We start from the raw sequence: 23,859 nt of genomic DNA on the forward strand, positions 1-23,859 counted from the left end.
ACCTCTTGTCTCTGCCCAAGCCAGGGTTTCACTGTTAACCTTCACGATAGGTGCACTTGTTCCAGGTGGGAGCTCAGCAAGTGAAGGTCATGTCAGACACCAGATGTCTGCATAATTTCAAACCTGGCTCCATGTTTGTGTCTGAGTGTTCCCTGGGACGGGTGAAGGATGATTCTTCCCCGTTCTTGTAAAATCCCCTTGTGTGTAGCGTGTAACAAGCCTGACTGTGGGTAGGAGACTTAAACCAAACAACCTTCCTTTTGGCTTGATAGAAACCACAGCAGGCTGCAGGGAGGTTCCTCCTTTGGAGAAGACAGGATCTATCCATGGGCAATGGAGAGGTGACAGCCTTGCTGGCCCACTGTGATGGCTGATTAGTGATTGAAGGACCTTTCAAGTACCATAACTGGGACATGCCAAGCTGGGGGCTGCAAGGGAAGGGTGTGCTGAGCATTGCCTTCATTGTGGCTCCAGTAACAAAGGTGGGATACACAATGGAATTGTCCTTCTAAAGAACATCCCAGCTTTTGGCCTTTCACATATTGGACACAGTTGGGATGCAGTTTGGTGTTGAATTCCCTTTCCGTGGGGACGGGAGAAGAAAAGGTAGAAGAGGACAGGACTTGGGAGCAGCATCAGTTGAGATCATGGGTAGAAAACAGTGGCTGGTGGTTGGATAGTGGGTTTGGTGGCAGTGGAACCTGCAGGTATACCCAGCTGTCTGTCAGTCATGGGAGAGCCCTGGGCACTCTTGTGCTGACCTGCGGCTTTGCTGCAGCTTAATGCTTAATTGCAAGGTGAGTTGGTGGCAGCATAGGGCCGTGAGCCAGATAAGAGACATATTGATCTGGAGTGGAGAAGGTCGCTGAGCCAAATTTTAAGCCTTTCTGCCTCTTCTGTGCTGTGGAAAAGCAGTGAAGTTGATGCCTCGAGGTCTGCTTGCAGGAAAAGCATTGGTAGCAGCTGAGCCAGGGCTCCAGCCCATGCACAAAGGGAAGGAAAGCCGGATTTACTCGCATCTCTTGGCTTGTGGCTTGAGGGAGGCAGCGCACAGTAAGAAACGCAAATAAAAAGAGGATATTCAGGCCTCGGGAGGAGGCGAGAGAGCAAAGCGCCTCAGAAGAGCTGGCAAAGCCTGAAATGATCTTTTAAAGAGCAGTGTTGTGGAAGGGGCAGAAAGCCAGCCCTTGTGTCAATCCCAGAGCAGGTGGGAGCCGGTGGCTTCGTGGAGGGACTTTCTGCCTGGCTCTGGCTTAATTTTTCATGAACCATGGGTCTGTGCTTCACCAAGCACGCGGGTGCTGCCGTGCCCGTTCCCACCGCTCCTGCCAGGCTGGGCCGGAGCCGCACACTGCGTGCAGTTATACCCTGAACAAAGGAGAGACCAGAAACGGTCCATGGGAGAGGAGAGGTTACATGAGGACAGAGCAGCTAGAAACGCCGGAAAATCAAGTTAGCCAGCCATTCTGTGACCTACTTTCCTTTTGGCGATAGCTGTGGCTTTGCAGGCGTGAATGGTTTCTAATTTTAGCTTATGGTTCATCAGGGAAGTCTATATATTTTTCTCACCACCGGGCTGCATATGGATGAGGGGTTGGGATGCAGGTCAGCAATGGACTGTATCTGATTTTCTCAAAATTCAGGTTGGCTGATGCTAAATGCCCATCACGCTGCTGTTCCCTCTTGTGACCTACTTAACGCGTACGATTTGAAAGTTCCTCGGTGTCAGGGAGGATAATTATGGAAAACATGACCTGTAATCCCCTCTTGCTACACTCTGCTGGACAAGTAATTGATTTCCAGAAAAGAAAAGGTGACTGTACAGATTCTGCAGGGGAAAAGTAGAGAGAAGCTGCTCGTCACTGCGGTCAGATCCTGAACTGTGAGGCTGTAGCTGCATTTGGGAGGGTTTTAGGTGACTTGGATTATAGAGGCACAGATGATATTCCATATCCAGGTGCCTCCTGCCCCTGGAGTGTGTGCTGAGTGTAACCACTTTATCTTGCCTCCAGAGCTGAGCTGTGAAATTGCAGGTGAAAAAGTACCTTTTGGGAAATCCTTGCAGTAAAACACAGAAAACCCACACACCCCCAAGCCAAAATTTCAACTGTGAGTGCAAACTGTACCGTTTCTGAAAGGATGTATGGAAATGGGAATTAACATTTTCGGTATTGTCCGTAGATTAAACTGAGAACAAACAAGTGGGCAGCGTTGTCAGAAGCATTTGAGCCCTATTTTCAAAAGTGTGTTTAGTCCTTGAAGAGACAGAGCAATGTTTGAGAACAGTAATGATGGCCAAAATCTCCGAGAGCGTTTGGAGGGTGCCATGGGGAGCTCAGGGGACCATTTTGGCTGCAGGGTGCTCGGGTGCGGGGTGGGCTGTGTTTTCCAGCCCCGGTCATCCCCTCTCCAGGAGCTGCGTGGTGGCAGAGTGACACAGAACTACCTGGGGAAATCGGGTTGTGATGGATGCCTCGTTTGCTGCTGGAGGATGACAGTGATGCAGGTGTTGGGGATCTCCTGAATTAAACCCTGTGAGCAATTGTAGTGTTCTCCCCTGCAGGGGAAAGCTGATCCCTGCCGGGTCTGGCACCTTGGAGGTGGTAGCTGTGTGACACAGCATCCTTGAGGGCTTTAATTTGCACCTCTGGGATGTGTTATTGTACCAACAGAATTTAGCTTTCTTCCACATCAAATCCCCATAACCAGGGCAGATCATCTGTGTGTATTTTTAGCTGTGGCTTTATTCCGCTGGGCCATTCGCGGGATTCCTTGCATCTGCCTTCCCTTGAAATCGATTGAACATACCTGGGCTTGAGGATGTTTTCGTGCTTTAAATGGAAATTTCCAGGTCCCTTGTTAAGAATGGAGAGGAGAGCAGTGTTTCTGTTGCTCCACATTGTGCTCTGTGCCTTTTCCATGGACATAGGGCTGGCTGAGCTCTCCTTGGCGGTGTGTCCTGGAGGAAGCCACTACCCAGCAGTGTGCCGTGGCTTGGCTGGCTGAATTCTCCTCCAAGTCACCTGTGTGCCCAAAGTCCCCATCAGCTGCCCCAATCTCTGCATGCAGAGGTGCCCATGCTGTCTCTCTGAGCACTGTGGAGATGGAGCCCACTGGTGCCCATCTCCAGGTCTCAGTGAGCCAGATGCGGGTGGTTGGAGGCTCCCTGTGGACCCGCCACCCATCGGAGCCAGCAGGACTCCTGCTCAGAGACCAGCAGATACAAAGCAGCTCCCGTGCTCGTGTCAGGCCTGTTCCTGCAAACAAGCACACGTCAGCTTTCCTCTGAAACATTGGCACTTATTTATTGGAGAGGGAGAGGTCGCGTCAGGACATGGCGTGACTTCGCCCTCCGCTGCCACGCCAGGGAGGGGATGCCACGTGCTGTGACCCACCGCAGCGTGGAGAGGGCTGGGATGAGTCCCCCCACGTTGCCCCTGTGGGTGCCAAAGGCTTGGCCGCACCAGCCCACTCCTGCTCTACTGTCAGCCCTCCCTGCCCTGCTGTCAGCCCTCCGAAAAACTGGGTTTGATGCAGTGCAGGCAGTGGAAGCAGCAGCAGTGTCTGTCTTGCTCTTGAGATTGAGCTGGTGGAAATCAATAAGATTAAATTTTAATTCGTTTTCTGTCTTGATGCGTGCTCTTTCAAAAGGGCACAGCTATCTATCTATAAATTCAGCATTATGCTGTAAAATTGGAATTCAAAGGATTGTTTGGAACTTTTTCCACCCCCTGCTGCTGTTGTGTCTGTGCGGAGCCTGTTCCCAGCTATCCGTTTACCCTCCTCAAATACCCTCATAAAGCATTAATGCCCCATCCATAAATAAGAGAATAAATAAATGAAGTCTTTCAGCATTGCAAAGTATAATCTCACTGTTAACTAATCACAGACACTGAGTGTGACTCAGATCCTACAGGGATTTTATGTCTGTAGAACTCTGATTTTCTATGAACTGCTGATTTACATGAGAAAAGGAAGAATCGGGCCTGCCTTGTCAGCACGGAGCTGGTACAGTAAATAAAACCTTATCAGTGAAAGTGCTTTTGAGTATTAAATCTGCAGAGTTTTTTTCAAATTATAGTTTATGTGATAGCTGGGATGGGGGCATTTCATATTTGGCTGCTGAAAGGGCCTTGTTCCTTTTGCTTTTGTTTCTAATAACTTTTATTCTGCCTCATCGGGGCTCAGTGATGCAAAATGAGCTTCCAAATAGTCTGGAGGAAAACTGGAAAGGCCAGAATTCAGATGCTATTGACACATCTGTATGGTAGCGAGATTTCCAAAAAGATAAAATCTAAACAAATAGCCTGGAGTCATGAGAATCCTTTAAGGTTTTATTGGGTTTTAAGGAAATTATTTTTTAATGGTAGTGATGTCTGTTTTTAATGTCTGCTTCAGGATCCGAAGTTCCCAGTAGGTGCATTTACTTAGAAGCTTTGTCCAGGACTAACCCAGACCAGATAAGGCTGTGTCCTGCATTTTCAGGTCCTGGAAATCAAGAGGAGAATTGCAGAGATCCCAAATCTGTCAAAGGGAGGAAGGGAGACCTTGCAACACAGCCCTGGTTCTTTGCACTGGGCAACTGGAGCTTTCCTGTAACTGCTGCAGCCCCAAGACTTGGGTTTTTGCAAGTTTTCTGTGAGAGGGGATGCTGAGATTTAAAGGGGGAAAAATTAGTACCTGTGGTAATAGGAATGATAGACTTTCCCTGTGGAACAGGCACTGCCAGCTTGTGGTTTGGTCCCAGCAGATCTCGGCACAGAGGTAGGGCCTTGGACCACCCCCCTCTTACTCTTTGCTTTCTGCTGCATGTGAAAAGGTGTCTCACTTGGGAGTTTTCACGATTTCTGATGACTTCAGCCACACTTCTCCTGAATTTTGTGTCAAACAAAATTCCATTCCAGCCTGCCTCTTTGCCACGCTGCCCCCACAGCTCTGCCTGTTCCTAGGACGTCGTGCTGGCAGGACAGAACTTTTCCCAGCGCTGCCCTGTGCACGGCCTCCTGCCCCTGGAAGGGCTTTGCAAATCTCCATGTGGGACATGCCTGATCCCAAATAGAAACCCTTCCATTCCCCAGCGCTGCTGCCTACGGGCTGCTATAAATAACCCCGGGAGCACGGTTCAGCTGCAGCAGCTTTGTGCTGCATGGAGCCATGGGCTGGAGTTGGTCCAAGAAAATGCTGCCTCCTAATTTCAGATCCGCTTTCTCAAAATAACTCCTGTGTTTCCTTCTCTTCCATTTTTAAACTTTGCTTTAAGAGGAGCCCACGCAAAATCCCAGACTCTCCCTCTTCTGGTTTCGGATGCTCCGCTGCCTCGTGGGGTCCTCTCGTCATCCCCACGGGAGCTCACATGGCTGGGAAGTTACTCTCCTGCTTGCTTTCCCCCTCCCAAGCCTATTTTAAGTTTCTTCAAAGGAAGAACAAGGGGCTGGAGTTTGCTTTGGAAGCCAAATGTTCTTAGGCGAGAATGGAGATTTTCATAGTCTGATGTAAATGGGAGCAAAATTCAGGCTCAGGGCTTTGGTCCCTCCCTGAACGGCAGTGCTCCGGTGCTGGATCACTATTTCAGGATTTTGTACAAAATCAAGAAAAGGGGTCTTTGCCTGCTGGCTGTGGAACTGCAGAGGGACTGTACATCTTTATGTGTCTCACCAGAGGTATTGGCTCGGTTTTGCTTCCCAATACATTTCTTTCTGTTAAATAATAGGAATTCAGGCATGGGGTGGGGTCATTCAGATGTTGTAGGTTTCCTTCGGCAAGGTCCCTCACTAAACGTACTCCTAATGAAATCAGCATTGGAACCAAGTCCTCGATGGCTGTGCCTTCGGAAAGTAAAGGATTTACCAGGGCTGTTGGTGGTCTTCAGCAAAGGTCCTGCTGCTGCAGGAGGTCTGGTGGGGTTGCTTTCACATCAGAACAGTTTGAGGTTTGTGTAAGTTCTCCAGTCAGGCTTCTGGCTCACTGGCTCCTTAGGGAGGAGCACATCTCCCTGTGTCTGTCTGCCCCTACGGATGATCCCCAGCGTGGTGGGAACCTTCTGCGGGGTGTTTTTATGTCCTTCCCAATTCTGCCTCCAGCTCTCACCTCCTCGCTCTGCTGGGCCTTTCAGACAGCTCGTTATGGTTCTGCTATGATCTGATAAATGCAGCAAGGAGCATCAGCAATTACAGTGGGTGTCAAGTGTTAATTGGGCAGCTTTCAAGATAGAGGCATTTCTTTGTGTACGTACAAAGATATGACGTGCTCGGAATAGCTTCCCCTCCTGATCTTTCGTTCTGGAGACGTGTATATTGCAGTCGGTTAATGCAAGACAAATTATGCCATTCTTCTTGATTCGCCACATGTTCTGCCTATGGTGATTTGCCTCTGGCTTGTCTCATTAAGTTGTCTAAACATGGCAAATGCAGCAGCTGAACATACTCAGCTTTCTCTCGAAGTTAATCACATTGTACACACGGGCCTGCAGCATCACTGGTCCCTTGCTGTGCCATCCACCTCTGCCAGGGCATCCTCCACCAGTGCTGATGCCCAGGAGAACAGGCCCATGGTGGGATTGCCTGCCTTGAGCGGAGCTGAAATCCTCTGCCTGTAATTATGCTAACTACCATTAATTGGTTTGCTGCTTTCTGTCCCAGGAATGCATCAAAAAAATTTGGGTAAGCTGATGCTTCCTACTCACCAGCAGCCAATGGCGGGCTGGAGGGCACTGGCCAGATCACCCCCTTGGCAACAGATGTAGAGTGGTTTCAGCAGTTTTAATGATCCCTTCTGAAAATCTTGCCCCTTGGTTTTAATTCTGTAAGACTTCTGAATGCCACAGTGCTGGTGTTCTCCGAGGTCAGCAGATTTTATAGCTCATGGAGACCAAAATATTAAGCTCTGGCTCAGAGAGAGCCATTCTTGTGTGATTAATTTTTCCAAGGGGCAGGTCCCTGGGCGGACTTGGCTCATTCCCATTGACGGAGTCAGGTGGGCAGTGGGGGAAACTTCGTGCAGTGACTGTGACACCTGTGAACTCCATGGTCTGGTGTGGGGAGCCCTGCAGATAACCAGGCAAGGATGCCTTAACAGCGGGGCTGCTGCCTGCCTTGTGCATACATGTGGGGATGGTGCCAGAGTGGGCTCGCTGTGTGGTTTCGTCTCTCTCAGCCTCCTTGAAGTTGCCTCTAAATTGTAAACAAGATTTGTGTCATCCCAACCCTACAGTAAATAGAGGAACTGGACATCTCCTGGTCGCCTTGCTGTGGTGAGGCACCTGATACAGGCTTTGCAGCTGGGCTGGGGCTGGTTTTGGCCAGGACCATTCGACTGGGGCTGTTTTCCAGGGCGCTGAGCCCGACTGGGGGCAGGGTGACTCACGCAGCTGCTCGGGGCCGACTCTGCTAAAGTGCACGCTGGCAGATCAGACTGTGTGTGGGTGTGCGAAGCCCTGGCGAGGTGCTTGCACACCTACAGCTGCACCAGGGCTTCTGAGGACCCGGCGCCGGCGGGGGGTTAGGGTGGATGCGGGGCCAAGCGGCGGGGCCATGTGCCAGCCTTTGGTGAGACATCCCTGTGCTGGTACCCTGGGAAACTCATCCTGCCCTGAACCAGAGTGAAGGTGAGAGGTCTCTGCTGCTGGAGAGCATTTTGAGATGGACCCCTGGAGCTGAAATCCCTTCCCTGCCCTGGGGGATCTTCACCCAGGGTTTGCCAAACCTCACAGCTCTGCCATGAGACCAGACCCTGCTTCCCAGCCCCAAGGCTCAGCTCCCTGTTTTAGGCATCTGTGGATTTTCTCTCTCCCCTACCCAGAAATAACTAAAACTACCTATTTTATCTGCACCTCTGAAAATCCATCTCCTTATCCCCCTCGCTGTCAGGTATTTGGCTTTAAGAGCTCAGCCTGTGGCGTCGGCAGCGTGCAGCAATCTGGATTTATCGGACTGTCAGTAACCCCCCCTGAACAGCCTGGCTTTGCGAGGAAGTGCTGTTTACTGAAAATGTCATCTTTTATTTAGGCTCTTGCTGCAGCCAACCCATGTCTTTTTTTCAGGCCTGTTTAATTAGTAACCACCGCACAGCCCCCGACACGTGTTCCTGGGTGGTTTTTTTCCCTTTAATAAGCACTAGGTAGCTTGGCCAGGGGCGGGAGGGGGACGGAGAAGGGCTCCTCTGCGGCAGGGAGGGGAGGGAAGCGAGAGCATGACGAGGAGCCAAGGGCAGCTCAAATCTAACGATCACATGCTCGTGAAGCGATGAATCCTAGAAAGGGCATCTCTGCGTGCGTGCCGGCTTGCCCGCCCTCCTCCTCGCAGGGCGGCCGTGCGGAGGTAACGGGGCATGATCCCCCGCCTGGCACCCAGAGGGGTCGGGGATTTGGGTCACTTCCCGGGCAGAGCTTGGATGCATTAAAGTCATGATAACTCAAGTTGCCGGAGCCTTTCGCCCGCGGGGTTTTCCTGCGGGTCCAGGGGCTGAGCTGGACCTTTCCACCCACTTTCAGGCAGGGGTGGGATTTGTTGACGGCTCTGTGGATGTTTTGGAAGTGGTTTTAGCAGAAGGGAGAGCTGGAGCAGAGGGCTGCGACTTGTAATGGCACAAATAACTTTTCTTCTCTCTGTCCTCTTTCCTCCCTGCAGAAGAAGGCGGAGGCTGCCCACCGGATCCTGGAAGGACTGGGTCCCCAGGTGGAGCTGGTGAGTGTTACCTCTGGCTGTGGGGAGTGGGAGCTGGGCCAGGTTTGGAGAGGTTCCTGGGTGGTGAGCGATCGCAGCACCCTGTGTGTGTGTGTGTGTCTGTCTGTCAGAAGGAAGCCTGCTGCTGGCCTGGACCTCTCGCTGGCACAGCACCAAGGCAGGAAGCAAAGTGACTGAGATGAGTACTGAAACACAGGCAGACACACACACACACACAGAGCCCTCTTCGGAGAGCCTTAACCCTTTGGCTCCCTCCTCGCGCGCTGCAGAGGATCTGGAGGGTGGAAGGGGCTCCAGCACAGTCTGCCTCCTCTCGGGATTCTGATGGCTTTGTCTGCTGGTGGCAGCCGCAGCACTGGGGCTGTGGGGCTGCTGCCTGGGCAGCCGACCTTGAGGTGCTGTATGGAGGGCTGGGTGCTTGGACTCTCCTCTGTCCCACCCGCTGTAAAGGGAGGAGGGTGCTGGAGGGTGCTCTGTGAGCACAGCTCGGCCGCAGCTGCGATGACCTGCAGGTATCAGGACTCGCACGCTTCCTATTTCAATCTCCCTCATGCACAGGGAATCTGAGAACAACTTAGAATAAATTCCCAATTTTGGGCTACCCCTTCATCCAGCAAAATCTGTCTGTAAATCAGAGGACTGATTGGTGGAGGGGTGGCTGGAAACAACCCCTGAGGGGCTGAGTCCTGGAGAAGGATGCCTGGAAAAGGTGTGTTGGCAGCAATGCCGGTGGAAGGATCAGACCCACTCTGACAGAGCATCTGCTGCTTTGCATCAGCCATGGGGTGCAGTGGAGGGAGCCATTCCTGTGAGGTGGGAGCAGGCAGCTCACAGGCCTCAGCAGCTGTAATTTGGACTTGCCTTGTGGAGGTGGTACAAATCGCTGTCTTCCCTGGTGCGTAAGGGAGAGGTCACAGGGGAATTACTGTACGTGTCAAAGCCCACTTCCTTCTCGGGGAGGTAACACTCATTATTTTTCCTCTGAGTCACCAGGGTCAAACCTTTTGCTCTTTCTGCTCTGAAGATTGGCAGTGCCTGGGGTTGGTGCTTCCTCATCTGAAAGACGTTGCGTTTCCTTTCCTTCCTCCTCCCGTTTGTTTTTTTCCTCCCATTTTTCCTTTTTTTGAGTCTATTGATGCTTTGTCCCTGGGTGCTGACACTGCACAGGAGAGCTGCAGCAGAGCCCAGTGCAATCCCTTCCACTGTCACCCTCCCTTCCTCCTTGGAGGGCAGGGGAAAAAAACCTCTCTGAGAAAACCCTGCAAAGCCCCGGCTGGGCTCTCTGTGCGTCTCGCAGACTGTCTCACGTGTCTGCCCAGAGAGAGACACTTCCTATGGCCCAGCCCCCACGCCATGCCAGGCACAGCAGCACTGGGACCTGCCAACGGCCTACAAGAGACAAGATGGATAGTCATATCTTTTTCTGAGTTGGAAAGGAAGCAGCTCCAGGAAGGAGAGCACTCTCTGCCCGATGCGCCCGCCTGCTCTAACAGTGTCACACACCACGTGCAGGTCGCAGTGGAAATCGGTTGGTCACGGCAGAGATGCTGGAGGTTACGGGGTCCTGAGTGCTGCTGGCAGGATGGAGCTGGAATTCCCAGGAAGCAGGGATCCAGTTCAGGTCTTGGGAAGCGTCCATCTACGTCAGGAGGAGATTTAGTCAGTAAACCAGGACTCTGCTCATTTCATCCCTCCAGTGTAGCTGTACCATTTAAAAATGACCCCATGTTTTCCTCAGGGAGAAATGTCTTTGAGATGTGTTGTCTGAACCCTGCAGTGGGCAGAAAGCAATTGAAACCTTTTGTTCTGTTTTATTTCTAAAGAGCTTTCAGTAAATCCAGGGCTTTCCCAGTAATAGCTTTGCATTGCAATTATGTTTTTCTTAAATGTCATTCCCCAGAGAAATGCATTACATGTCCCTAACCCTGGAAGAGCATTGTGGATGTTTTGAACATGTCACTTTACCCATCTGACCTGTCAGCTTTACTTCTCCATACGCAGTGGGAAAGGTGGAATTCTGTGCAGATTGCAGACAGCTCTGAGGGAAGATGCTGTTTTACAGCATGTTGAGAATAAAGTTTCTATAACTATTTAATCTGTGAGGGTAAGTTCCCTCTGGGTAGCTAGAACTTGTCTCCCAGGCTTCCTCCGCTGCATGGGTTGAGTTATGGTGCCGAGGCTGTTGTGCAGACAGAAATCTCTTTGAGGTGCTGGTGTCATATGGATCTTGTGTTTGGGTCCCAGAGTTCCTTACTTCTGAGTGTTTGGGCATTTTTTTAAAATTGATGTGTTCCAGTGTTTGTCTGCTAACACTTAGGTTTTCTTACTAAAAATTAACTGGCTGTTTATAAAGAGGTTGTAATGGAAAGGAATAATCAGCTTTTAGAGAGCTGGGTGCCATCAGGGCATCCCTAATGTGATCCCAGTGTGCACACGAGCATCTTCTAACCCAGGTCCAAACCAAAATGTTAATTCCACTGCTTCTCCCAGGAGGAAGGTCTCTGTGACCCACCATATGCCAGCTTCTTTTCTTTGATTTTTGTGAGCAGAAAGGGAAGAGAACCACTTCTATTTATCAGTATTTCCAGTTCCTGCAGTCTTCTTCCAAGAGACAGTCACTGGTCAAGGCCACCCAGCGGTTCCTCCGGTCAAGCCTTTCCAGGGTGACTGTGGATGTGATGCTCTGGAGCTGCGGCTCGATTTCTTCTCTCCCTGGTGCAGACCTGCCTCTCTCGAGCTACGTGATGAGACGGATGTCTGTGTTCCTCTGAGCTTTCCAAGCGTGAAGTGCACAGCCAGCTCTGAGCCTGGAGTCAAACCAGCAGCTCTGAGAGGATTCATGATAGAAACACCCCTGGGGAAGGGACACAACTGAGAATGTCTCCGTCAGGAGAACCGGCTTGTCCCCCTCATCTGCGCTGGCTCTGCCAGCACAGGGTGGCCAGGTGTCTCCTGGCAGACTTGCAGCCTGTTGTCCCCTCACCAGGTAATGGATGCTCGGATGCTGCTATTAGCCCTGCATCCCTCCTGGAACACGGCAGCTCATCTCACCGTCTCTTTCTGCCTGGGGATTACGTGCTTCTTATGTGCCCCTTCCGCCCAGGGATTACGTGTGCTTTCCCAGCGAGGAGGGGCATGTCCAAGGGCAGCCAGGAAAAGGAGCTGATGACTTGTTGGTGCCAAGGTGTAGCAGGGATGGGCTGCAGAGAGGAGGGAGAGCTACACCCAGTCTGTGTTCTGTGCGGATCGATGTGGCTGTCCCGGTGTGTGGCAGGGGAGAAGTGAGGCAGTATCTGTTTTAAGGAGCAGCAGAGACAGGCTGACTGTGCTGAAAAACAAGCTTCTGTGCCGAGCACCTGTGATGGGGAGATACCACGTAGGAGGTGAGAGTAACACCTTCTTCAAACTGGAGGAGAAGGGAACCCACCTCTGTTTGCAGGTCCTGTCCCCTCCAGTGCTGCTCACCTGACTGAGCAAATGCTCGGTGGATGTTTTGCTCTTTTCCTGTGTTCAATCTGAGATGAAATCGAGTGGACCCTGAGCGTAGCCTCAGCCCTATGACCGCAGTAGGAGGGTGGTGTGTCAGCATCCATGGCCAGGGTGCTGCCTTCAGCCAGGAATTGGATGTCACACATCCCTATGCCTGTGTTTGGCCACAGATGTTGTATGCTCGCAGCTGGCTTGGGGAAGTTTTGTGGATGAATTGCCTTAGTACTTTCATGGTGTTTCTGTGGTTGGACCTGAGCTGTGGTCATTAGGTGCCCAGTTGCTGGTGATGGTTAGGCCATGACAAGCTTTTGGTTAGCCCAGTCTTTGGACATGTTCACAGCAGCTTAGACAGTGACTAGAAGTGTTGAAGGCCTTAATCCTGAGCATCTTGTCAGTCTGCTGGTGTGGACACAATTGATGGCAGGTCCTGGAGTGTGGCCTGAGCTGTTAATCACAATGGGTGGAACTGAGCGTGGCCTCTGTGGTATCTCTCCCTTCCAGAGGTGGGACCCTGTATTGTGGCAGGTTCCCAAGGGTGGGAGGGGAGAGGTAGCAGGGCAGTGACCAGCTGAAGGTGACAAGGGATGGATCCAGCTCTTCTGACTCCCCATGGATGTCCCTGGCACTGAGGATGTTGGGAGCAGAGCAGCCCCACGATGGGTGCTCACATCTGGTGTTGGAGACAGCCACAATCACTGGCCTCTCCAAGGGGCAACCCTGGGAAAAACATTCGTCCTCTGGAGCCCAGTTGCCCCTCCTGAGGGACAGACAAACATTGCTCTACATACGGGTGCTGGGGATTGCGGGACATGCACAGGGGCCAACCTAACCCTGGAATTGCTGGAAACCCCAGGGGTGAATGCTTGTCCTGCCTGCAGTTGCCTGCGCTTGGCTTCCTGGGAGGGCTCAGGCAGGCTTTTGCCGTGTAGACATAACAACTTGCAGCACACAGACTGTCTCTTCCCCCTCCCCAAGCCCCCCTTTCCCCTCGCCTCCCCCGTGTCATATGTTCCGAGGCGCACTGCGTTTTTCAGTCGGTGAATAACAGCCACGTACTCGCCGTGCCGTGTTTATCTGGACGACGTCGCAAATTGCTTGTTCTGAGCCGGCTCGCTCGAGCACCGCCTGCCCTCCCACGGGCTGAGCCGGGATGCACCGGGACTCGAGCGGCGCTGCCGGGAGCCAGCACCCTCCAGTACGGCCGGGAGCGGGGCTGGGGGCACGGGGACGGGCGCCTGGGCTGGGAACCTGCACCGAGGCGGCGGCGCTTCTGATGGGTTTAAGTTCCTAAATGTCAGACCGTACCTTTTATACCTTTTCATTTTTTCTTATTTATTTCAGCCATTATACAACCAGCCTTCAGACACCAGGCAGTACCATGAAAACATTAAAATGTAAGTATGTGGCAATAAAGCTCTTTTAAATGTCAGGTTGGGTATTAGGCTGGAGTGGGAGGGATGCCAGCTCGCTCCTAGACCCGGATTAAAACTGCCGAGGAATTGTGAGCATCCTATCAGAGCTGCTCTGGGTGCCTGAAGCACAAACCAGCTCCAGGAGCCCAGTGGTCAGGAGCTGTAGCTTCAGGTGGATGCTGAAGATGCTGTTTGATTTCCTCAGGGGGGTGGATGCAGGTCCTGTCTGGTCCTTTGATGTTTTCCCTGAGAACACTCACCTTGAGTGCTTTCCTCTGTATTTCACCAATACTGAAGTACAAAATCAGCTGCCAGCATGTGTGCGTGTGTGTGTTTGCATGAGAGAAAGATGAGGTAAAATGGAAAGTTGCAATTACAATTAGATTTTCATGAAGGACCACTTGAATGTCTAATAACAACTGGTTATTTCAAAGATACTTACTGAGACTTAGCAATCATCTAATTTGACTTATCACCTCAATACATGATTTAATCATCAGCATGTGTTTAATAACCAGAGTGACTTCCTGAACATAGAAGAAATGTAACAGATAATGAGAATAGCAATAATTGTGATTATTGTTGGAAATTTAAATAGTCAAACCAGATCTGAAACTTTTTATCTGCCTTGAATGAACTGATGATTGCTCTGAGCTGCCTGCAGCGTGTCTATTTTGGTATGGGCTCGGTCAGCTGGTGATAATCATCTTTAATAATCTATTAACAAAAGTTAATAATCTCTTGCTTTTCAGCAGTATGTTAATTGATCCTGGGGAATTACAGGGGAAGAGTTCCTGTACCTTTGCTCTAGGGGAGCGTGGTGGGAGCTGGTGGTGTTTAGGGGCTGTCTTGTCCCCAAGGGCTGCACTGAGGAGGGTTTGGTGATGTGACCTGTTCAGTGCCTGGCCCCGCTCCGTTCCTGCTCCACCCAAGGCTTCCTGGATCATCCCAGCAATGCACTCGCTGTAAAACATTCAAACCCAGCATCACCCCCAGCCCCTCGGTTCCCACGGGGCTCAGGGGGTGCCTGTCGGTTCAGTGGGCTGACAGCTGATAAACCATCTTGTGCAGTACCAGGTGCTGGCCCAAGGACGTGTTCTCTGTACTGTTGGTTGTCACCCCTGGCAGTGATGGTGTGTGGGAGTCACCAGCTCCTGGGGACCCTCTCAAGCCATCTCTGGCCCTGTAGCCATCCTAATCCAGGCACCGAAGGTGGCGATTTCAAGCTGATTGCAAGTTTTGTCCTTGAAAGAACGAGTTAAAAGTAGATCCAAATACTTCACCCACTCTCCATTCCCCTGCCAATATTTGTGGGTTTGTGATCACATTTTCCTGTGATTTAAACAATTTCCTGTCCTGGGTTGCTGCCTGAAAGACGGGCGCAAACAAGAGGGAACTGAGTGCGCAGGTCAGGAGCGAAACTGTTGACAAGAGGTGAAGGCCAGTCCAACCAGCTTCCCATGCCATGGGAGCACGTGCTCCCCTCCATCCCTGCCCCTGCAGGCATCCGTAGGGTTATCCCCACCCCAGGCAGCAGCAGTCCCTGTAGCGGTGGTGGTGACAGACCAAGGAGAGGTTGAAGCAGGCAGGCTTGGGGTTAATGTTCGCTGTGATTAATGCTGCAAAAATACGGGAAGGAAACCACACATTTTAATGAAAAGCCTCCGTCTCCTCCTTCCAGAAGCCTGGCAATTAGCTGCCTTCAGCTGGTTATTGATGCCAGCCGAGCGCAGTTACAGATCTAGGTCAGAGAAAGGCCCCTGAGCGATCTGGGTTCCAGATGTTGGCTGCTTTTGGACACAGGTCTGCTTCAGAGGTCCTGGGGTCTGATCTGCACTTTGCTACTTGTTGATGGACGTGCAGAGAAATTGGTGTGTGCTTTTTTTCCATCTCTGTGTCCCTGCTGCACGTAAAAGCACATTTGGATGCTTGGGGGGCAGATAGGAAATCAAGATTTCAGTGATTCTTCCAAGCAAATGATTCAGGGTCCTTTGACCAAGAGGAAAAGATACTAAACTTCCCTGTTTTGACCAAGTCATGCTTGGATGTTCACATATATATAACTTCTCCATGGGATGCATTTGAAGTTATTTTTTGTCTTTCCCTCGTTCTTAATATGTTTATGCCTTTCTGCTTCAGAAGAGCAGCTTCTGCTCTGTAGCCTGGAGGTGGCTGTTTCCATAGGAGATGGAGTAAATCCTCAGGGCGCTGGGACACACCAGCCAGATGCATTTAGAGCACCAGGACAGCTGCCAGGACACCACAGGTTATATTTTGCCAAGGTGTAATTGGATGCAGATTCTTCTGAACAGCTTCACCCTATGCAGATTTAGCCACGATGAAAAAGCCTTTTGGCAGATTGATGGAGAATCATCTGGGGTTTGATTCTGTCCACAAACCCTCGCTGCACCCTGGCTGTGTTGTGCTAAATGGAAACTGCTGCCATGTGAGGGTGGTTTTGGAGCCTCATACCTGGGCACAAGATGGCCAGGCTGTTAACTATCACAAATACCTTTTATAGGTTGGGGTTTGGTTTCTTTTAAAACGTTTCCTGGTGTGGATTTTTTTTTTTTTTCTCAGTTGAATGTTTGCAAATGTCAGTGGGAAGGCATTTGAATATCACAAAGCCAGGATTCCTCGATTTCTCCACAGCCATACTCTCTGCCTTGCAACACTCATTTAATTCTCCCTTCTTGTTTGCTTTGCTTTTCAGCTGGGATGAGTCACGTATGCTAATAGAGCTGACTGGGGAGTTACCGGCAGAATTTCTACTCTTACTAAAATGTTACCGGTCTCTTATTTTCATGGAGTTTTATGGCCTGTCTCCTATTCAGTACAGTTAAAATTAATTTCATGCCCCAGTTCATTCCAGTGTTTGCAGCTTCAAAAGCTTTTAAGTCCTATTTAGCTGCCTGGCTGTGCTCTGTTACCCGTCTGCGCGGTCCCTTCGGTTCACCTGTGAGTGCAGGCTTCGAGCAAACATGGTTAATTTTGTATGCTACATCTGCCACGGGATCCAAGGCACCCTTGAGTGGTTTGTTCCAAAGACTTGACCTACCTTTGATGGCACTGTGTCCTTTCTGTTTGAAATACCTGCTCTGTCGGAGGGAAGGGCTCTGCCGTTTTCTCATCAGGAAAGAAGAGAGCGAGGCAGTGTTTAGTGCCCTCATTTTCTAGGGATGGGGTGAGTTTTGCCCCTGTAGCTGGCTTGGCCCTGGCTGTTTTTCAAGGTGAAAATTTTTTTGGCTTTACAACAGACCAGCAAGTTCCTTCAAGATGAGTCACAGCCGTGAACACAACTGGAGACCACTTGAGTAATTCTGCATCAGTTGAGGAGGTTACAAAGACCCTTTTATTACATTTTGATGAAATACTACAAATGCAGAAGGCACTTAGTGGTGCACCAGTGAAGCACCAGTGCATCTGGTCAAGGTCTGTTATTTCAGTGCTTTGCCAGATGGATGTACAAGGATGAGAGATGCCCTTCCTGCCCTGCCATGGTAGTGACTTTACGTATTCCCCAGACTCCTGACTCTAAAGATATTAACCTTCTTTCCTCCAAGTGTTTGAAAAATGACAAGATGTTGTTCACATGAGCAGGATCAATTACCTGCTGTCTGTTTGGAGAGATAGTCTCCAAGGGGGCCTTCGTCTCTACGGCGGGAAATTCCTGCTCGGTCAGCCATGAAAAACAGCCTGGTAGGACTCTCCTCCCCCCCTTCCCAAAGCAGTCATCTTGCAATCATCTTCTGTGAGATTTGTATTTGAAAGCAAAACGTGAGCTTCTGAGCCTTGAAAAAGCACACAAAAAGGAAAAGTGAAGGGCCCAGGGTAAGTGTGTGCAAGGTGCTGTTCACAGGGTTTGCTTTCAACCTTCCCTTTGAGAGCTTCTCCTTGCTGTTCCATTGAAATTCAGGAACGTCAGGGTGAAACCAGGCTGCATCCCCTTGAGATGCTTGGAGAGGTGTTGGAGAACCAAGGTCTGAGTGTAAAGTTAAAACAGATTGAGAGCTTGGTGTGATTTGGGTTTTCTCATGTGTCCGGATCCAGTGGCAGCAGAGCTGAGTGTACGGTTAATATTTGCACATTTGGATTGCTGTCTGCAGCTGAGAGCTTCTCAGGGAGAGGGGGGGAACTTTACCTCAGCAGGATCAAAATCTGAAGTCAGGATTTTAAGAGAGATTTCGAGGCTTCTGAATATCTTTTTATTTTCGAAAGCTCCCCCCCCCGCCTCGAAAGAGCAGAACAGCTTTCTTCTGAAAGTCTCTCTACTGTGGCTTTCAAAATCACTTGTCACATTGGGAAATTTTAACATCTTTTCATTACTTGCTGTTTAGGGGATTTAGTAGCACTGGATTGCCTCTAAATTCATAGTTGAAGCCTGACATGTAACACAAATGTTCTTTCAAACCCTGTCATTACTAATGCATTCTCTTTCAGGTCTTTTTATTAGTGCTTGTAGACATTTTCCTCATTAGAAATTCACCTAGCAGCTCCCCGCTCATCCCATTCAAGGTTTCTCATCTCTTTTATTCTCTATTGGCATGCACCAAGGCAGCAGCATTACCTGGTGATGAATTACTAAATGATGGAGACACACACTGCTACCTTCTGCTTCTTCCTCCTGCCAGTGAAAGTGTCCACCTGGGCTTCAGGGGAAGACAGAGGCGTAGGATGGGTTCCTGACTGATGGTCAGAAGTGCTTCTGCACTTGCCTTTGTCTCATTTTGGTCCTGAGCTCGTAGGTGCTAAAGGGGATGGGCAGGAATTTCCCATCTGGTGTTAGGAACTGTGGTTGTGGATGTAGCTGCTGCCCAAGGGGTCACTTGAGCACCTTCACAAGTAGATGGCACAGGGACAGGGCAGGCAGTGCTGGGGGTCTGGCCAGGGCAAGCTCTGATAACAAGGTGTCCGTGTTTGCCAAGGCATCTCCTTGGAGCATCTCACTGGCCTCAGTGTGTGAACCAGTGAATTGACAGCGTAAACTGCTTCATGAGTTACGATGCTGAGTTTGGACCTCCAATGCTGAGTGCAGTTTGGAGCTGCAGAGGACATGATTTGAGAGCCTGGGAATGGCTTCAGAATGGCTGCTTTCTCTTGAGCGTTGTTTCTGGGCACAAACAGCCTACCTGACTGTACATCCAGACTTATGAACCTCTGCCACTCTCCTCTCAGAGGCACAATAGTGCTGGGAGTTTAGCCCATCCCAATGCTCAAGGGCTCTGGGGTAAGTTAACTAAAGATCTGATTCCCTTTTCTTCCCCAGAAAACATTGCTGAATATGGGAAGGGACTGCTCCAAACAGCTGGCTTTCCAGGAGCGTGCCCTGCCGTGGGGTTAGTAGGTTACAGTGTGTTAGCAGCTGGAGCTCTGTGCTCCAGCCACTTCAGAGGGAGCGAGGGAATGCGTGCAGTGACCCGTGAACAGGGTGACCTGCTCCCTGCCCTCGCTGCAGGGCGTGCTGTGGCTGCAGGGAATCGGTGACTGCCCTGAGCTGTGGCTGCAGATCCTGGCGCCAGTGATGAACAGGAGCGGCCTCACCAGGGGGGAGGACAGAACTGTTTTGGTCTCCGTTGCCTCTTGGCTGGTTTCACCTTGGAGCGTTCTTGCTGTGCTACTCGGGTCCCCTCATTTGCAGATCTCCCATCTCCCTGTGCTTTGTTTGGCTGGAGTTGCCAGGAGCTCCCTCCGTTTCCTACCCTTGCCTGCATGATCCGTCTCGCTGTGCAATGGCGTTGCCAGCTGCTCGCTGCCTCCTTCCCATCGCTCTCTGCAGCTTGGTCCCTACTTTGTTTGCCTTGGCTGTTTGATGAAAGACGTTCCTGTGTAATTAAATACCCCTGATTAGTTTTGCTCAAATATCAAACTTCCTTTCATCTCGTCTTGCACCGGCTGAAGGTCTCGGCAGGCTCAGCCAGGTGTGCCGCAGTGCATCGGCTCTTTGTATCCTTTGGGAGCCTTATCCCAGGGCTTTGGCAGTGTCCACACGTGGGTACACACCAGCACCGACACGCATGTGTGCACGCACATCCTTTCAGTATCGCAGCCTCCGGAAGGATCGTGTCCAAGTCATTCGTGGGGATCTGAGCCAAGTGACTCAAAAGTCAGAGCTACAGGTTCTCTCCTTAACTGGCCCCATTGTGAAAGCCATAAAACAAAAGCAGCCTTGGGCCAAGCCAATGAAGGTGGAAGCGGCTGCTCCCACAGGGCTCACTTTGCTTTGCTCGGGGAGGGAGATGGGTTTCTCTCAGCGGTTTGGAGGCTGGCTCCAAGGATCCTGCTCCGGTGTGGGCTCACCTGTCAGGGCAGTGAGGCTGGGAGGTGAGGATGAGTTACACAAGGATAAAAACCTCTCGCAGAATCACACCCAGAATTATAGACAGTGTGTGAATCCTGCTTTCTGGGCGGGATGGAGGCAACTCTGTGCCTGGCGTCTGCAGGAGCTCACCGGGGCAGTGTCTCTCTGGAGAAGGCTGTGGTGTGTGACCCACACTGGCTTGTCTCCTGCTCCCTGCGGAGGAGCAGAGAAGTTGCAGGAAAAGCTCCTCTGGTGACCAAAGGTCTGGAATAGCTTTTGTCACAGAGAAGGTAACTGCATGTTGTGTCCTAATGCTGGAGTAGAGCTGGCATCAGAGGGAAACGTTAGAGCGGGGCTGCACTGAAGTGGGCGAGTGGGAGATGGCAGCTGGTGCTGGGGGATGCTGTGTGAGGCTGAGGGGCCCACCAGAAGCAAGGTCCTTCCCCATGGGTACACCAGGGAGCCCACAGCCACAGGGAAGTCAGGAATGCAGATGGGCACCATCCATTAGATGAATCGTTGACCACAGGGATGGGGATGTGCCATCTGGCAGGCTTCAAACACCAGCTCGCCAGAAGCTGGGCAGGCTCTGTGTCTTTCCCAGCCTGCCCTGTCCTTAGGGACACCGCCGAGGACAGGGCAGGGAGCTCGCCTGTTCTCCCCACCCGGTGTGGTGTGACGTCCCAGCCCAGCAATACTTAAAACTGCCCACAAGAGTCACTGTTGCTTTATCTAAGGAGCCTCCATTCCTCCTGCCTGGGAACTGCCTGATTTCTTCACCTCTCTGCTGTTCAGGTCTCCATCCGTGATGCTTTTCTTGTGCCCCAGAAAACCACGGGCTGGGGAGGAGGAGGAGGAGGAGGAGGAGGATGGAGGAGGGTTGGCACCTTGCATCAGCGACCTTTGCCATGTGCCGCTCCACAGGGGTTGTATCCGTGCCCGACTCCCAGCAGACAGCCCTCACCTTCCCCGCCTGAGCCGCAGAGGTTGTGCTCGGCTCGGGTGATTTGCCCAGGGAGCACAGCGTGTGCTTTGGAGACATGTGGCCCGAATTAACCTCCCTGCAAACGGTTTCTAAGTAACAGCAGTACATGTAGCAAGATAAACTGTGAAGCCTATTTATATTTACCGAGATTGTATTAACCTTTGAAAGGTTGACCTTATGCAAAAACAAAACACAACAAAAAAGATAAAGTGGCAAAAACATTCAGGGCATGAGGGGGTTTGTTGTTGTTTTAATCCTTTCACTCTTTGATTACCTCAGCCTGGGTGGTGGTAAACATACACCGGCTTTCAAGGCATTCCTGATTTTTGCAGCTGCAGAGCCATTAAGCCTTTGCCTGTATTAGCACTTTCAAGGTCAGCCATGATGCACAACTCAAGGCGACCCATCAGCTGCGTTAGAGCTGCTAATTTTCTTCATTTATGACTTTTTATTTTTTTCGAGAACTTGAGCGGCAGATCCAGCAGCAGCATGTCAAAGCCCCACATTGTTCTTGGATGTCACCCAGGCTGACGCAGGGAGAGCAGAGGTTGATGTAGCTGGGCTGGCCCCAAGGGACAATCCATGACCCCTTGTTGGGAACCATCCCCCTGCATGCTTGTCACCCCAGCGATTTCTCTGTGTTAGAGCCTGTGTTAGAGTTGAAATAAACAAACAACCAGAATGTGTCTGTTGGGCACAGTGACCCGTCGGAGCTTGTTCACTCAAAGCTGAAGCCGTGGAAGGAAATCTGTCCGACGGGGTCTCTGCGGGGTTTGCCGCCTGCTGTGGCACCACACGGCGCTGGGGCCGGGGACAAAAGCTCTTCGTGTGCAACAGGAAGGGATGCAGGAGTGTGTGAGGAGGTGGGGCTGACAAACGGGTGCTGGATGCTGCTGCACGGACCTTACCTGTGTGTCTGGGGATGGATGCTCTGGAGCATTCGGCACAGCATTATCCCATTCCTCATTTCTCAAGTCTCCCTCCCTGCACAGGTGGGCGGATGTTACTGCAGCTCTGTGCCTCAGTTTCCCTCACCTCTAAAGGCAAGTGGATGCTGTTTGCAGCAAGATGAGCAGTGAGGTGTAGCTCAGCCAGTCTCCTGTGACCCCCTTTGAGGCTCCTCCATGGATGCCCCACACAGGCAGAATAGTTGTGTGATCTAGAGGAAAAAGCCTTTGGCAGCAGCAATAGTTATAAATATGTCTAACAGGGCGGTCTTTGGGCTTCATAGTGCAGCCCACTATGAACAGCAGCGGGTCTCGCGTAAAAATATGTCAAACAAGAGCAAAGGCAGAAGGTGCCCCGTGGGTGGGTCTATTTGTTTTCTCCTCCCCCAGTGATCAGTGCCACTTTGATTCCTGAAACAGTATCAAAGGATGTAGCTTGCTACTCAAGCCCTCACTCAGAAAACTGTGGATCCACAGGTCAGATCTGCAGGAGCCTCCAGCTCCATCACTTGGCTATGCCTTCTGCTGATGTGGGTGCTGCCTGGAATTGGGAGGGCACAGGGATTTGGGGTGGTGTGGCTCTAGCTGGGGACATGGGAGCTTGTTCCCTGCTGGTGGCTGGTGTTTTCCATTGGTATGAGCACTGCTTGCTAGCGCTGCCTTGGAAATCAAGGTCTGTTTTTGCATCAGAGGGTTGAAGGCAGAGGCAAAGGGAATGAAGATGTGGTGCAGCTAAGGCAGTGGTCAGGGACTCTGTGTTCATCCCTTACCTGAAGAATCAAGCCTGATGAGTTTCCTCCTTGATAAAGAGGCCACAAAGCTGAATGTGGCTGTGCTGTGCTGGAGAAGGGGTTATCCCTGTCCTAAATCCTGCGGCCTTTCCTCCAGCGGCTTTGCTTGATTTTTGAGGTGGTTCTAATTGAAGGCCCCCTCACCCAAGGCTGCTCACACATAGGTGGGATGGGATCCCTCAGCATCCCTGCCAGGGCAGAGGTGCAGCTGGCTGGAGGGACCTGTGCTTCCCAGGAGATTGGGCTTGCTGTGGGATCATTGTCATTCCCTGTGTGTGCCAGTGCATGGTTCAGTGGTGTAGCCAGAACAGAGTTAAAAAAGGGAAAAATGTTGATGCTTTCTGCGATGTTCTCCATCCCTAAATTTAGCCAGGACAGCCCCCACTTCCTCTCCCTGAGTGAGCTGAACCCTCTGCCCCTTCCCAAACAGTCCTGTTGGCTGCTGATTAGGCTGAGGGATTTATAGGGAGAGGAGGGTGTTTTTTCCCTTCGTGCTAGCCAGGCAGGAGGGGAATGAGGAAGCAGCAAGGGTGCCTCTTTATTCGGCTAAATCCCACAGAACATGCCTACATGAGACTGCTAAGCTCCTGATCAGTAATTACACACTGCAGCTCTGCCTTTAATCGGGATAGAAGACTTAAGGAAACTCCTTTGCCCCTGATCTGTACCTTTTACCTAGAGATTTTATTGCTGTGAATATTAGTAACAGAAACAACCACAGGAGCTCATCTCTGGGGCTGGTGCGGGCTCTGGGAGCTCCTGCAGCCTTTCCAGCTCCCTTCACCTCTGGTGCTGTCTGTATTTGAGCAGTTATTTCATGCTGCCTTTAGAAAGAAGAAGAAAGCAGGGTGGTGTCTGGGCAGACACTGGGGTTGCGGTGGCTGGTTTCTCCCTTGAGGTTCTAATTCTGCAAGTGGCTGAGCTCTCGTGGCTGGCTGTTTGCAGCTTTGTTGGGCACGGCTCCAAGGAAGCAAGAGGTCAGGAGATAAGCGCTGCAAGCCCTGCTTCACCTTGGAGCCCGGGCTGAACAACCCCTTGGGAGCATGTGTGTGCCGACAGCCCCATCACTGCTGGCCCTAGACACTGGGGTGCTCAGGGAGGGGGCCACCTCCTGCCACGCAGAGCTTGGCCTGAGCCCCCCAGCTCTTGGGAACCCACTGGGGTTTTGGAGGTCAGCATGAAAAAAAATAATGCAGAAACAGCCTGACCCACTGGTAGATGCAGAGCTGAGTGTCTGCCCGTGTGTGATGCTGAGC

The 23,859-nt window shown here is 51.3% G+C and overlaps 1 protein-coding gene across 1 annotated transcript in view; it reads left to right on the top strand.

The window, feature by feature from the left end:
- NCOR2 (nuclear receptor corepressor 2) overlaps nt 1-23,859 on the top strand; it is a 184,689-nt gene that overhangs the window by 71,296 nt on the left and 89,534 nt on the right. The window contains exons 7-11 of the mRNA XM_027878524.1: nt 8,625-8,681; nt 13,512-13,564; nt 13,709-13,731; nt 18,061-18,097; nt 23,571-23,580. Coding sequence (XP_027734325.1) covers nt 8,625-8,681; nt 13,512-13,564; nt 13,709-13,731; nt 18,061-18,097; nt 23,571-23,580 — 180 coding nt within the window. The remainder of the gene's footprint in view (nt 1-8,624; nt 8,682-13,511; nt 13,565-13,708; nt 13,732-18,060; nt 18,098-23,570; nt 23,581-23,859) is intronic.

The sequence above is a fragment of the Empidonax traillii genome, unplaced genomic scaffold, assembly GCF_003031625.1.
Source record: "Empidonax traillii isolate 1590-97213 ecotype Southwest subspecies unplaced genomic scaffold, ASM303162v1 scaffold43:size1863611, whole genome shotgun sequence".
Lineage (NCBI taxonomy): Eukaryota > Metazoa > Chordata > Aves > Passeriformes > Tyrannidae > Empidonax > Empidonax traillii.